Source organism: Arachis duranensis, chromosome 3 (genome assembly GCF_000817695.3).
Source record: "Arachis duranensis cultivar V14167 chromosome 3, aradu.V14167.gnm2.J7QH, whole genome shotgun sequence".
NCBI classification, from domain to species: domain Eukaryota; kingdom Viridiplantae; phylum Streptophyta; class Magnoliopsida; order Fabales; family Fabaceae; genus Arachis; species Arachis duranensis.
The window spans coordinates 133,164,033-133,177,368 of NC_029774.3; the positions used below are offsets into that span (position 1 = coordinate 133,164,033).

The following is a 13,336-nucleotide window of genomic DNA, read 5'->3' on the forward strand; positions in this document are numbered from 1 at the left end:
ATTCAGTCGAACCATTAAATTATTGAACTAGTCACTCTATTAATTTATTGGCCTCGCAACCTTTCCAATACCACTGTATTTCAATCACCTGCTATCATTGTTGGTCACTCTAAATTTTATGTCTTAATTTAGTTTTATTTCGTTCGATTTTTAAATTCTTTTAAATTTAGTCTTAAATATTTTATTATTTTTAATTTTGAATCTTTTTTTTAACTTTTAATCAATAATTATTATTAAATATTTTATTAGTTAAAACGTTTTGGCTCTTAGTTAATTCTAACAATAATATTACATATTTAATTCTTTTTATAAACATAATCCAATCAAATTAAACAATAAAATTTAAAATAATATTTGTTCCGTCCTGGAGGAGCCGAGGTCTGCTGCTTTCAGTTGAGCACCTGGGTCCTTGATCGAGCTAAAGGTCGTCCAAGTATCACGGTGCGGCTCTAACCTCGGTTTTCTGGAATACGGCGGCGGGAGCACCTGCACAAAGCACTTCGACGCTCAAGTAAGTATATGAGTTATAAGAGAATAAGAATAATATATGAGAATGAGTTCTGTAACCTGCTTTTTGTGGTTGGGTTAGGTTTGGTTTTATAGGCGTGTGGTGTGTTAGTTTGTTTCGAAATGTCAGGTGAGTGCTGTTACTGATATCTTTGACCTGTGCAGAGGCGTGATTGAATTTGAGGGAGTGAGTTCCGTGATTATGGGTGACGTTGCTGACTTGTTCGCGTTTTAGTTGGAGGTTTTTATGCTTTTGTTCGGTTTATCCGAGTCTTTAGGTTGGTAATCAATTTTGAGTTTATCTCCGAGTTTGGTAGTGTACACGTCATAGCCCCCAAGTTCGGCTAGTGTTGTATGTGAGAACAGTGGGCGAACTTTAGTTGATTTGTTGCTGACTTCGTTTTTTTGGCTTAATAACTTTTTGTTGCTGCTGGGCCTCCGTGGCCCATTTAAAAGAATTTGAAAGGAAATTGGAATGACTCTTTGGTTATTCTCGTGACTCATTTAATGTGCCATTATGTGGATTGGTTCCCCACGTTGACGGTAGTTATTGACTAAGGTTTCCACTAATTTAGTGGGCTTTGTAATAATAGCTGCACTTCGCTTCGAGACTTTACATTTTGCTGCTATATTTCTTTTTTACAGTTTACCCTCCCTCATGTCTTCGCAAGGTTAGTATTTTTCTTCATTTACTTTTTGTTATTACTGCTATGGCGAGAGAGAAGTTGAAAGTGGTTGAGGAGAGGGAAGACGACCCGTATCATTGGGTCCATGACGACGTTAAGACTCGTTCTTCCTCGTTTACCATTGCGGAGTCCATATCTGATTTGGGTAGTTTGACTGTTGTTAGGGTTGGTTCTGCTGTTGCTGTCGAGCTTCTCCCTTGTTCTGATACTGATAGGGTTTGTGAGAGGAGGGGCGATTGGGGGTATTTCTATATGTATACCCCCCTGTATCTTTGAACTTGGTGTGAGATTTCCCTTTACTTCTTTCGAGTGTGACGTTTTTACGCAGCTCAACTACGCGCTTTCGCAACTTCACCCAAATTCGTGGGCGTTTCTTCGTGCCTTTGAGTGTTTGATGTTGGTAAGCCCCCATTCCGAGTACTTTTGATATTCGGAATGGGCCTTCCCAGTTTGCGGCTAGCTTGCCGTGTGAATGAGGTCGTCTAGCTTCTTCTGTTCGTCTGAGGACTAGATCGCCTTCCGAGAAGATCCTCGGCACAACCTTTTTGTTGTGCTTCTTTTCTGCCAGTTGTTTCTGGGCTCTTTGTTTGATGGCAGCGATTTCCCTATCTTCCTCGGCTAGGTCAAGCTCGGCATTTATGGCTCTTGTGTTATATTGCTCGTCATATAGCTCGGCTCTTAGCGTTGGGATTCCGATTTCTACAGGGATTAATGCTTCCGAACCATAGACTAGTCTGAAGGGTGTCTCGCCCGTGGTGTTTTGTACTGTGGTGTTGTAGCTCCATAATATTTCCGGTATTAGCTCGGCCCACTTGCCCTTCGCGTTATCGAGCTTTTTCTTGATCGCCTGTAACACAACTCGGTTAGCAGCTTCGGCCTGCCCATTGGTTTGTGGGTGTTCGACCGAGCTAAAATGATGTTGTATATTAAAATTTCTTAAAAATGAGCCGAGCTTATTATCTGTAAATTGTCTATCATTGTCTGATATTATTTCCTTTGGTATTCCAAATTGGCATATTATGTTTTTCCATATAAAAGATCGTACCTTTTCGGCTGTTATTCTTGCTAAGGGTTGTGCTTCTATCCATTTTGAGAAGTAGTCTATTGATACTAAAAGAAATTTTACCTGTCCTGGTGCTATTGGAAATGGGTCGAGGATGTCGAGTCCCCATTTGTGAAAAGGCCAGCTTACCTCTATGTTGTGCAATACCTCGGCCGGTTTTGTGGAGAGGGCTTTGTGTTTCTGGCATTTGTCACATGCCTTGACTTTTGCTAAGCAGTCTCTCTTCATGGTCGGCCAGTAGTATCATGTCCTAGCTATTTTTGCAGCGAGAGCTCGTCCTCCTATGTGATTTCGGCATACACCCTCATGAATTTCGTCCATCACCTCTCTTGCTTCATCTTTGCTTAAGCATTTTAGCAATGGTTGTGAAAAACCGCGCCTGTATAGCTCTCCTGCTATCTTTGTATAGAAGCTCACTTTACGTCTGAACTGTTGTTGGTTGGGCTCGGCACTGGGTATGGTACCTGTATTTATGTACTCCAAAAAAGGTGTTCTCTAATCATGGAGGCGGTTAATGTTTTCTATGTATAATAGTTCAGTGCTGGGTTTTGTGAGTGTGAGTTGTGATAGTGCCTATGTTTGTGTATCTGCCCTAGTGGCGGCAAGTTTGGATAATATGTCTGCCCTAACATTTTGTTCTCTATGCACATGCAGTATAGTAAATGAGCTAAATTTTGAAATGAGATCATTTGCTATGAGCCAGTATTGTTCTAGCGAAGGATCTTTTACCTAGAATTCACCTCGGATCTGTTGGACCACCAGGAGGGAGTCGCAACGTGCTATCAGGCATTTACTTGGTGGCTTAGGGCGAGCTTGAGTCCTGCTACGAGGGCCTCATACTCGGCCTGGTTGTTGCTTGCTGAGAAATGGAATTGGAGGGCTTGTTCGGCTCTTACCTCGTCACCTTCTTTTAGGATTATTCCGGCCCCACTTCCTTCTCGGTTTGACGCTCCGTCCACATGTAACTCCCATGTTTTGTTATGTTCGTCAGGTGTCAATTCCATGATGAAATCGGCGAGGATCTGTGCTTTCAGGGGCGATCTAGGTTGAAACTGAATGTCGAATTCTGAAAGCTCGATCGACCATTTGGTCAGGCGTCCGGCCAGTTCTGGTTTTGTTAATATTTGCCTTAATGGGTGGTTTGTCCTTACCACTATCGTTTGGCTTTGGAAATAGTGCCTTAGTCTTCTTGCTGTGATCACGAGTGTTAAGGCTAGCTGTTCTATCCTCGGATATCTTTGTTCTGTCGGCTGCATGACTCTGCTGGCGAAGTATACTGGCTGTTGTGTCTTTCCTGTCTCAATGACGAGAGCCGAGCTTATAGAATGATTGGAAACGGACAAATACAGATATAGAGGTTTACCGACTATAGGTCTCTCTAGCACGGATGGTGATGATAAGATGGTTTTAAGCTCGTCAAATGCCTTCTCGCATTCTGCTGTCCATTGGAATTTTTTATCTTTTAAGATCGTCTGGAAAAATAGGTAAGATCGGCTTGATACCGCTGGTAAGAATTGAGAAAGTGCGGCTACCCTTCCTGCTAATTGTTGCACTTCTTTCATCGCTTTAGGGCTTGCCATGTTGAGTATTGCTTTGCATTTTTCAGGGTTCGCTTCAATTCCTTGTGAGGTTAACATAAACCCGAGGAATTTGCCTCCTTGAACTCCAAAGGCGCATTTTTCCGGGTTGAGCCTCATATTGTATGATCGAATCTGTTTCGAATATTTCCTTGAGATCGTCACAGTGTGACCACTCTTGGGTGGTCTTGGCTACCATGTCGTCGACATAAATTTCGATGTTCCGACCTATTTGATGTCGGAATACCTTGTCCATCAATCGTTGGTAGGTTGCACCTGCATTCTTTAGGCTAAATGGCATAACTCTATAGCAGAAATTACCATGTTCAGTTATAAATGCAGTCTTGCTTTGATCTTCTAGATGCATAAGGATCTGGTTGTATCCAGAGTATGCATCCATGAAGCTCAAGCTTTTGAAATCTGATGCATTGTCTACGAGTTTATCGATGCATGGTAAAGGATAAGCATCTTTAGGGCATGCCTTGTTCAAGTCTGTAAAGTCGACGCACATACGCCACTTACCTGAATTTTTCCTTACCATTACTACGTTTGAGAGCCATGTGGTGAAGCGGATTTCTTTGATGAAGTTGGCTTTAAGGAGTTTCTCTGTCTCTTCTAAGGCTGCCTTTGATTTTTCCGCCCCAAGGTTTCTCTTCTTCTGAGCTATAGGTCGGCTTGTCCTGTTGGTGGCCAATTTATGGCAGATTACGTCTGGGCTTATACCGGGCATGTCTGCCGGGGTCCAGGCGAACAGGTCGGCGTTTGTTTACAATAATTTTATCAGTTTCGACCTTTGTTGTCCTTGTAGTGCTTGGCCGATGTATGTTACCTGTTCCGGTATATGGGTCAGTTGGATCTTCTGGAGCTCGTCTGCTGGTTGAGGTCTTTCTTGTGTGTCCCCTCGAGGATCAAGTTCGGCCAAGGACAAGACTTCTGTGCCATGTATTGATTGGACTTCACGTTGTTTCAGGCTTGTGTCCGATCTTTTTAGGCTCGCATTATAGCACTGCCGAGCTTGTTGGCGGTCAGAATGTATTGTCACTATCTTGCCGCCCTGTGCCTAAAATTTAACACATAGATGATAAGTAGATATGACTGCTCTGAACATGTTCAGAGTAGGTCTTCCGAGAATAATGTTATAAGGACTAGGGCAGTCAACTATTAGGTATTGTATGTCCAAGGTTCTTGACAACGGGTCATTTCCCATTGTGGTCCTTAGCCATATATAGCCCTTGATCGGCACTCTTTCTCTAGAGAATCCTACTAATTCTCCAGATAAGGGTTGCATTAGTTTTTCAGATAGATTCATTTTTGAAAAAGTAGAGTAAAACAGGACATCTGCACTACTACCTGGGTCCAAAAGGACTTTTCTTACCAGAAGGTCGCCTGTTTGAATGGAAATTACTACCGGGTCGTCTGTGTGAGGGGCGGCCGAGCATATATCAGCTTGGTTAAAAGTGATTTCTAGGTCCTACATATCTTTGTTGTTTGGCGGTGTTGTTCCTTCGATTGCTAGCATTGCACGGTAACTTCGCTTCCGTGCTGAGGTTGTTTTGCCGCCTCCTGCGAATCCCCCAGATATGCAGTTTATAACCCCTTTAGGTGGGTTGTTGTTCAGCCATTTGTTGGTATCTTTGTCTGCCGAGGCTTGCTGGCGTTCCTCTCTGTTTCTGTCGCTCTCTTTGTACTTCCGTCCTTCGATGTACTTATCCAATAGGCCCTGCCGAGCTAACTTTTCTAGGAGGCCTTTAGCTATTATGCACTCGTCGGTGGTGTGACCATACTTTTGGTGGAAAGCACAGTGTTTGTTTTTGTCGACGAATCGCTGATCTTGATAGCTCTCGGCCCTTGTTGGTGGCTTGATAATCTTGGCGTTGAGTATCTCTTTGATTATCTTTTCTCTTTTCGTATTAAACCTGGTGTAGTTGTCAAATTTTGGGGTGAGTTTGAATGGCTTGCCTAGATCTTTAGTGCTCCCCGATCTGGATGTTCTGTCGCCTTCCCTCCTTGGTCTTCTTTCGGTTTTGTCGGCCTCGCGGAGTTCTTCAATCTCCATTTGTCCTGCTGCTCTCTCTCGAAACTCTTCCAATGTCTTTGGTTTTGTAACTGCGATTATTTCTTTGAATTTTCCAGGTCGGAGGCCGGCTTTGAGGGCATGTAGGTGGACAGCCGGGTTGAGATCGGGTATTTCCATGGTGGCATCTGTGAATCTGGTCATATAATCCTTCAGGCTCTCTTGTGGACCCTGACGGATGGTGCTGAGATGATCCGATCCGTGCCGCTGCAAAATAATCGATAAAAGACCTTGCTATCGTTGTTAGGTCCGTTAAAAAAATCATAGATTGAAATTTTTTAAAGTGAGCCCGGGGGTCACCAATCCCCTTGTATGGCTCAAGAGAGGAAGGGAGTGTGAAATGCTTTGGCATTTGATAATTCGTGATTTCCTCAGAGAAGGGGTTGTCCAAGGTCAGCTTTTCCTTGGGGGGATTGACACCTATTAGATAGGTACCGCCTTGGGTTGAGCTTTGAGAGTTGCCCTCCTCTTGCTTGCTGTTCCGGGATGATAGCTCTGCTAGTCTCTTGACTTCCGCTTACAATTCAGCCATCTGGGTCATGAGTTCAGCCTGATTGAGTTGATGAACTCTATTGTCAGCCATGTCGGAAGGTTGATAAACCCTGCGTAAAAGAAGAAAGCAAAGTGTAATATGAAAATAGAGTGAGGTTAGATATCGGGCCCCACGGTGGGCGCCAAATGTTCCGTCCTGGAGGAGCCGAGGTCTGCTGCTTTCAGTTGAGCACCTGGGTCCTTGATCGAGCTAAAGGTCGTCCAAGTATCACGGTGCGGCTCTAACCTCGATTTTCTGGAACACGGCGGCGGGAGCACCTGCATAAAGCACTCCGACACTCAAGTAAGTATATGAGTTATAAGAGAATAAGAATAATATATGAGAATGAGTTATGTAACCTGCTTTTTGTGGTTGGGTTAAGTTTAGTTTTATAGGCGTGTGGTGTGTTAGTTTGTTTCGAAATGTCAGGTGAGTGCTGTTACTGATATCTTTAACCTGTGCAGAGGCGTGATTGAATTTGAGGGAGTGAGTTCCGTGATTGTGGGTGACGCTGCTGACTTGTTCGCGTTTTAGTTGGAGGTTTTTATGCTTTTGTTCGGTTTATCCGAGTCTTTAGGTTGGTAATCAATTTTGAGTTTATCTCCGAGTTTGGTGGTGTACACGTCAATATTAATTATAACTGATTTTAATTATGTTAGATAAATCTGATTGGATTTGATTAAAAAAAATTTTGAATATATAATATTATTTAATTATAAAATAATTAATTTAAATTAGTTAAATAATTAGTTCATTTAGTATCTATCTCTCAGTTTCTGTCTCTCTACCAAACGCTACCGTAACTCATTTAAATAAGTGATTGACTAACAATAAATCTTTTAAATGAAAATAAAAATATTCTTTAACTTCCGAATTTAAGGATAAAAAAATTAATAACAACGATCTTTAAAAATAAAAATGTTAACAAAATCTTTAAAAATAAAAAAAGTTACTATTGTATTTAAATTCTTTTGTTAAGAAATTAAATAATTTCAACCCGAACCGACCCATATAGAGATACACAAGCCGAGCTGAAGTTGGAAGGCTAAGCTCCTGTTCCACCCAAAGTCCCAAACACTATGCAGATAAAATCAACAGCCAAGGCAGCGGCGTGATTCTAACCCATGGCTCCGAAGGCAAAACCCGTCGTCGCTGCTGCGGCGTCTCAGCCTCCTCCTCCCCTGGAAGATCTGTTCACCGCCCTCGACAGGCACATCAACTCCTTCTCCTTCGACAATGCCGTCAAACTCGCAGATCAGAGTCCGTTCCGTTTCCACTCTTGTTCAACTTACGCCTCTTTCGTTCTTCCTTTTTGCTTCTGTATTTTCCCTAATCTGTGTTGCTGTTTTGATCATTGGCAGTTTTGGCGGTTGCACCCGCTGATGAAGACGCCCTCCGATGCAAGGTCGTGGCGCTCATCAAGGACGACCGCCTCGACCTCGCACTCTCCGCCATTCGATCTTCTCGCATCCATCTCCCTGATTTCGATTTCCTTAAGGTTCCTACTTTTCTACTTCGTTCCTTATTTCAAGTTTGGCTGAGAGATATAATTGCTCAAAGATTGTAAGTTCTAGGATGTGTAATTTTTAGTGGGTAAGGTTTGAATTAGGCGAAGACTGGAATTCTGAATTGAAGGATAAAGTGAGATAGGGAGAAAGAAAAAATGAGGGTGCTTATGAACTCTTTTTGGATTGGAATTCTTTTTAGAGGAATGCTATATGGCAAGCAAATATGATATTTTTTGCTGGCACTAGGCTAGCAATAATTTGCACCCGTATTTACAAGAATTTTGCACACAAGAACATATAGTTTGCACCTATATTTACGGGTTGCACACATGCACCCACATTTTTTCAGAATTTACACACATGAATTAATAAAATGTATTTGTTAAAGACAATTTAATGTTTGAGTTGGTCAAATGATGACCAAATATACTAAAAATTGCTAGCCTCCAAGAGTTTCTCTTCTTTTTATACATTTTTACATGATCTTAATCAAATATGTAAATACTCACATTGAGGATTGTATTTTCCTTTGCTATTTCTAAATAGGCATACTGCTTATACAGACAAAACAAGTTGAATGAAGCTTTGGAGTCTTTGAAAACACAAGAGAGAACAACTGAAACTATGCTTTTGGAAGCTCAGATTTTGTACCGTCTTGGGAAGATGGATGCTTGCCTGGATATCTACCAGAAGCTCCAAAATTCCAAGATTGATAACTTGGAAATAAATTGTGTTGCCAGCCTAGTTATGGGCGGGAGGTCATCCGAAGTTCAAGGACTTCTGGATTCACTTCGGGTTAAAGCAACAAGTAGCTTTGAATTGGCATACAATACTGCTTGTTCTTTAATTGAAAGGAAGAAGTACACAGATGCAGAACAACTCCTGTTGTCAGGCCGAAGGTGATATTATCTTTTCTTTTCCCCAGTTAGGTATTTAAAACAACATTGATTATATCTTTATTGAATCCCTTTTGGAGGGCATTGTGCAACAGTAATATTTTCAATTTAGAGTTGCAGTATATACTGAGTAGTCAGTAGCTAGGCATAGGAAATGAAGCTCAAATGGATTATATGGTTTGATTGTTTTAGTTTTTTCTTTGATCGGATCTTTGTTTTTACGCTTCAGATACTGGTGTTTTGTTTGATAGATTATGACCTATTAACAAAAGCTTATTTACTGGGGAATTATCCAAGAGTAACATATACTTATCTAGTTATCTTTGTTAATGTATATTGGATCAGAATTGGTCAAGAGGTCCTGATGGAAGACAATTTGCCTGATGATGAGATAGAAAGTGAATTGGCTCCTCTAGCTGTACAATTGGCCTATGTCCAGCAGGTAAAAAGTGAATGATTTTGCAGTTTTCAAGCATACGTTGCTGTTGAACTAGCCAGGAATATTAATTATTCATTGATAAACAGCTTCTTGGGGGTAAACAAGATGCTATTGAAGCTTATATAGACATCATTAAACGAGATATGGCTGATGAATCATCAATTGCAGTGGCAGTGAACAATCTTGTTTCACTGAGAGGTCCAAAAGATGTTTCTGATAGCCTAAGGAAACTTGATCGGCTCAAAGACAAAGAGGCACAGAACTTTCGGCTAGCTAGTGAACTAGACTTGAAACTTCCAGCAAAAGAAAAGGAAGCAATATATGCAAATAGGGTCCTTTTACTTCTTCATGCCAATAAGATGGACCAGGTCTTTCATCTCTCTGTCTTGTCTTCTCCTCCATGAATCATCAATTATTAGTATTTAGCTTTAAACTTTTGCAAGGGAGCATACTCTATACATTATGTACTATCAAAATTTACAGGGCCGAGAACTTGTTTCCAGATTGCCAGACATGTTTCCAGAAAGTGTGATACCTATATTGCTGCAAGCTGCTGTCCTAGTTAGAGAGAACAAAGCTGGAAAGGCGGAGGAATTATTAGCACAGTTTGCTGGGAAGTACCCTGAGAAGTCCAAGGTTGTTCATTTGGCCAGGGCTCAGGTGGCTGCTGCTGCTGGTCACCCACATATTGCAGCTGATTCCGTGGCTAAGATATCAGATATCCAACACATGCCTGCTACTGTTGCCACCCTTGTCTCTTTAAAAGAACGCGCTGGTGACATTGAGGGTGCAGCTGCTGTGCTTGATTCTGCTATCAAATGGTGGTCTAATGCTATGACTGAGGACAATAAGCTTAATATTATAATGCAAGAGGCTGCTTCATTCAAGATCAGGCATGGCAAGGAAGATGATGCTGCTAAACTCTATGAGGAACTAGTTAAAAGCCAAGGAGGCATAGAAGCACTGGTTGGGCTGGTAACAACAGTTGCACGCACAGATGTCGATAAGGCAGAACTTTATGAAAAGCAACTGAAGGCCTTACCTGGTTTAAAGGGGATCGATGTGGACAGCTTGGAGCGAACTTCTGGAGTGAAACAGGTTGATGGTCCTGCTCATGTTGGGGTCACTGAATCACATGAGGAAGGAAAGAATAAGACAAAAGCTAAGAAAAAGAGAAAGAGAAAACCAAGGTATCCGAAAGGGTTTGACCCTGCAAACCCAGGTCCTCCCCCGGATCCTGAAAGGTGGCTCCCCAGGCGGGAGAGATCAACCTATAGGCCCAAGAGGAAGGACAAAAAAGCTGCTCAAGTTAGAGGCGCTCAGGGTGCTGTAGTCCGAGAAAAGCAGGATGTTGGTACTTCTTCCAACAACTCTAATCCAAAATCAAACCTGGCTGCTGCCTCTAAAGGAAGTAGTGGAGCTTCTCAGCAAAGCAAGCCTTCGTCCAAGTCAAGAAAGAAGTCAAGGAATTAACTAGAACTTTAACTAGAATTCGTCTTTTTTTCCTGAATTTTATTTATTTACAATAATGCTACTTTCAATGCCTAAGCTGAGAATATTATTTGGGTTCAGTTTCAAAACCGTAAGTTTTGGTTCAAGCATATCTTCTTTTGGCATATGTCCATGTGCAAGTTAGTCATTCATAGTTTGTTGCTTAATTTTGTTGGTATGAGAAATTCTTCTGGTAATTTCAACTCGTTGCAGAGATTATTCTAAGATATTCCCCAAATGATTATTTTAGGATTGAACTTTAAACACTCTGATCAAAATTTAAAATGATTATAGCCGACTTCTACTTTGATAAATCACTTTGGATTTTGTTGCTTAGCTCTTGTGATGATTCCATCTGTATGGTTGTTTTTATTAATGTGGCTTTGAAATGGAGCTTGATGAACTGTTTGCTTAGACTCTTCCAGGTTTACAAACCTTTATATGAAATTATGAATGGCAGGACCAACAATCAGAATTTAAATGTTTTTTTAAGGAGGAAAAAAAACTAAAAATTGTATTAGTCTTTTTTTTTTGGTCTTAACTCTTTTTCTTGTGATCTTAACTCTTGAGCATTAGTCTTTATATTAATTAATAAATTGACATTGCTTTAACTTGTATAATACAAGGAAACCGCTATATACGCGTGGAGGTTCCAAATAATACTATCAGCAATTCAGCTTCTGTGCATATATTTTTCACAGCCTAAATAAGTAGGATAATAAAACAATCACCTTTAGGTTTTTCCCACATCATCATAAGCAAGATAACGAAACAATCACCTCTACACTTATTAAGTATTTATTTTGTGCATTGCCTCGTCGTTTACGTTGAAATTTAATGAATTTAGATCAATAAGAAAGAGAGTGACAATTTTTTTAAGGCTTATAATGTGTAACAAGCAACAAGAAAACAGGAGGAAAAAAACAGCTCAACAACAAAAGGAAATTACAATTTCCACGAAAAGTAGTATATTACTAAAAAATAAAATAAATGTTGACTTCTAATTTCTATGGCGTTTACAGGTCTTTATCAGTTTATCCTCTTTCCTCGCTCGTGGGATGACATTTAATTTGTCTTAACTTTTATTTATTCATTTATTTAAAATAGGTTTATGTATCTTATACTCTAAAAACATATATTAAGATTATAAATTAAAAAAATTATTAGAAATACAAAAAAATTAAATTTTTAATGTATTTATTTTATATTTATTAAATAAAAAAATTTAAAATTTTCTACCAATGATACGTTTATCATGTACCCTTAATAAAGCACATATTAGTTAAACTCATTTAAACTTGTCTTATTCATGTTGGGTTGTTATTTAAATAATTAATATACTAATCTTATAATCGCTGAGTTACTAGGCTATGCAACCAAAGATGAATTTTCAGTGTTCGTGCTACCCAGCTGATTATCGAATGTGTGTTGACTGTTGACTACTTGGAGCACAAGGATCTTCAAATATTCTCATGTCTGAGACTTTGGTTGCGAGAAAATAATGGTTTTTTATTTCAATTCATTTACATAATTGCTTAACGCGTATCGTCTATAAAACTGTTCAATTATTTAAGGTCAGTTTGAATTAACTTTAAAAAAAATAAATATTTTTTAATTTTATAAAAAGATATTCTTATCTAAATAAATTTTAAAAAATTAAATAAAAATATTTTACTTTTAAAAATATTCTTTATTAAAAAAATCAACTTAAACCAACATTTAATCTACTTAGTTAGTCTGCTGTTTTTCTTCCACGACTATCTCGTTATATGATTATTTTTTTTAAAAAAAAATGTAATTACACTCTAAAAATTGAAGCCAACCAAACCAGTGTTTGAGGAGAAGGTATGGGTCAAAGTATAATATACACGAACCCCAATACCTCAGAGTTTCACCCAATTTCTTGTTTGCTAGTACCATTTTTTTATGAATTGCATGCCCACTCAACTCTTGTCTCTTTTAAGTGTTTGTTTTTTAAAACAAGATAAGAGAATATATTAAAAATAAGATATAAAAAATAAAAATATAAAAATTTTGTATTTAAAAAATTTAAAAAAATATATAATAATAAAAAATATATTTAAAAAAATTAATAAAAATAATAAAAAATTTATTTTTTATTTATATTTTTGTCAGAATAAATACAAAATACACTAATTTAATATCTTTAAATAAAATATTTCTATTCATATATTTATTAAATATAATTTAATATCTCTCTATTTATATCTCTCGTCCCAATAAACAAACTTCCTTAATCTTGACCACGAAGCCATCCTAACCAAGCAGAAAGAATGAACCACGGGTGGTTGAACGTTGAAATCTAAATCTAGAACTTTAGTTTATCATCACATTATTAGTATTACCATTACTTTACTATGATTTTAAGAATGTGTATAAAAAACTTTTAATTAAATAATATTAACTCATTTATTTTGTAAAATTATTATTTTTTAACTCTCATCTTTAGAGGATTTATGAATTTGGATTAGGTTTTAAGATTTAAAATTTAATATTTATGATTTATAATTTATGATTAAAAAAAATAAAAATTGGCTAAAAT

At 38.7% G+C, this 13,336-nt stretch overlaps 2 protein-coding genes across 2 annotated transcripts in view; one reads left to right on the forward strand and one right to left on the reverse strand.

The window, feature by feature from the left end:
• The window catches only part of LOC107481985 (serine/threonine protein phosphatase 2A 59 kDa regulatory subunit B' eta isoform), an 83,706-nt gene that overhangs the window by 7,520 nt on the left and 62,850 nt on the right, over positions 1-13,336 (reverse strand). The gene's annotated exons all lie outside the window — the stretch shown is intronic.
• On the forward strand, positions 7,475-10,898 carry LOC107481981 (uncharacterized). The gene is made up of 6 exons (XM_016102339.3): positions 7,475-7,699; positions 7,801-7,937; positions 8,494-8,846; positions 9,189-9,285; positions 9,369-9,650; positions 9,766-10,898. Exons 1-6 carry the CDS (start codon positions 7,564-7,566, stop codon positions 10,753-10,755), a joined length of 1,995 nt encoding a protein of 664 aa, XP_015957825.1. The 5' UTR covers positions 7,475-7,563; the 3' UTR covers positions 10,756-10,898.

What these genes read in the sequence shown, in the direction of transcription:
- LOC107481981 (XM_016102339.3), top strand. Translation starts at nt 7,564, where the DNA reads ATGGCTCCGAAGGCAAAACCCGTCGTCGCTGCTGCGGCGTCTCAGCCT. An exon ending in CTGATTTCGATTTCCTTAAG is followed by an intron (nt 7,938 to 8,493) that starts GTTCCTACTTTT and finishes ATTTCTAAATAG; the next exon opens with GCATACTGCTTATACAGACA. An exon ending in AATTGGCCTATGTCCAGCAG is followed by an intron (nt 9,286 to 9,368) that starts GTAAAAAGTGAA and finishes ATTGATAAACAG; the next exon opens with CTTCTTGGGGGTAAACAAGA.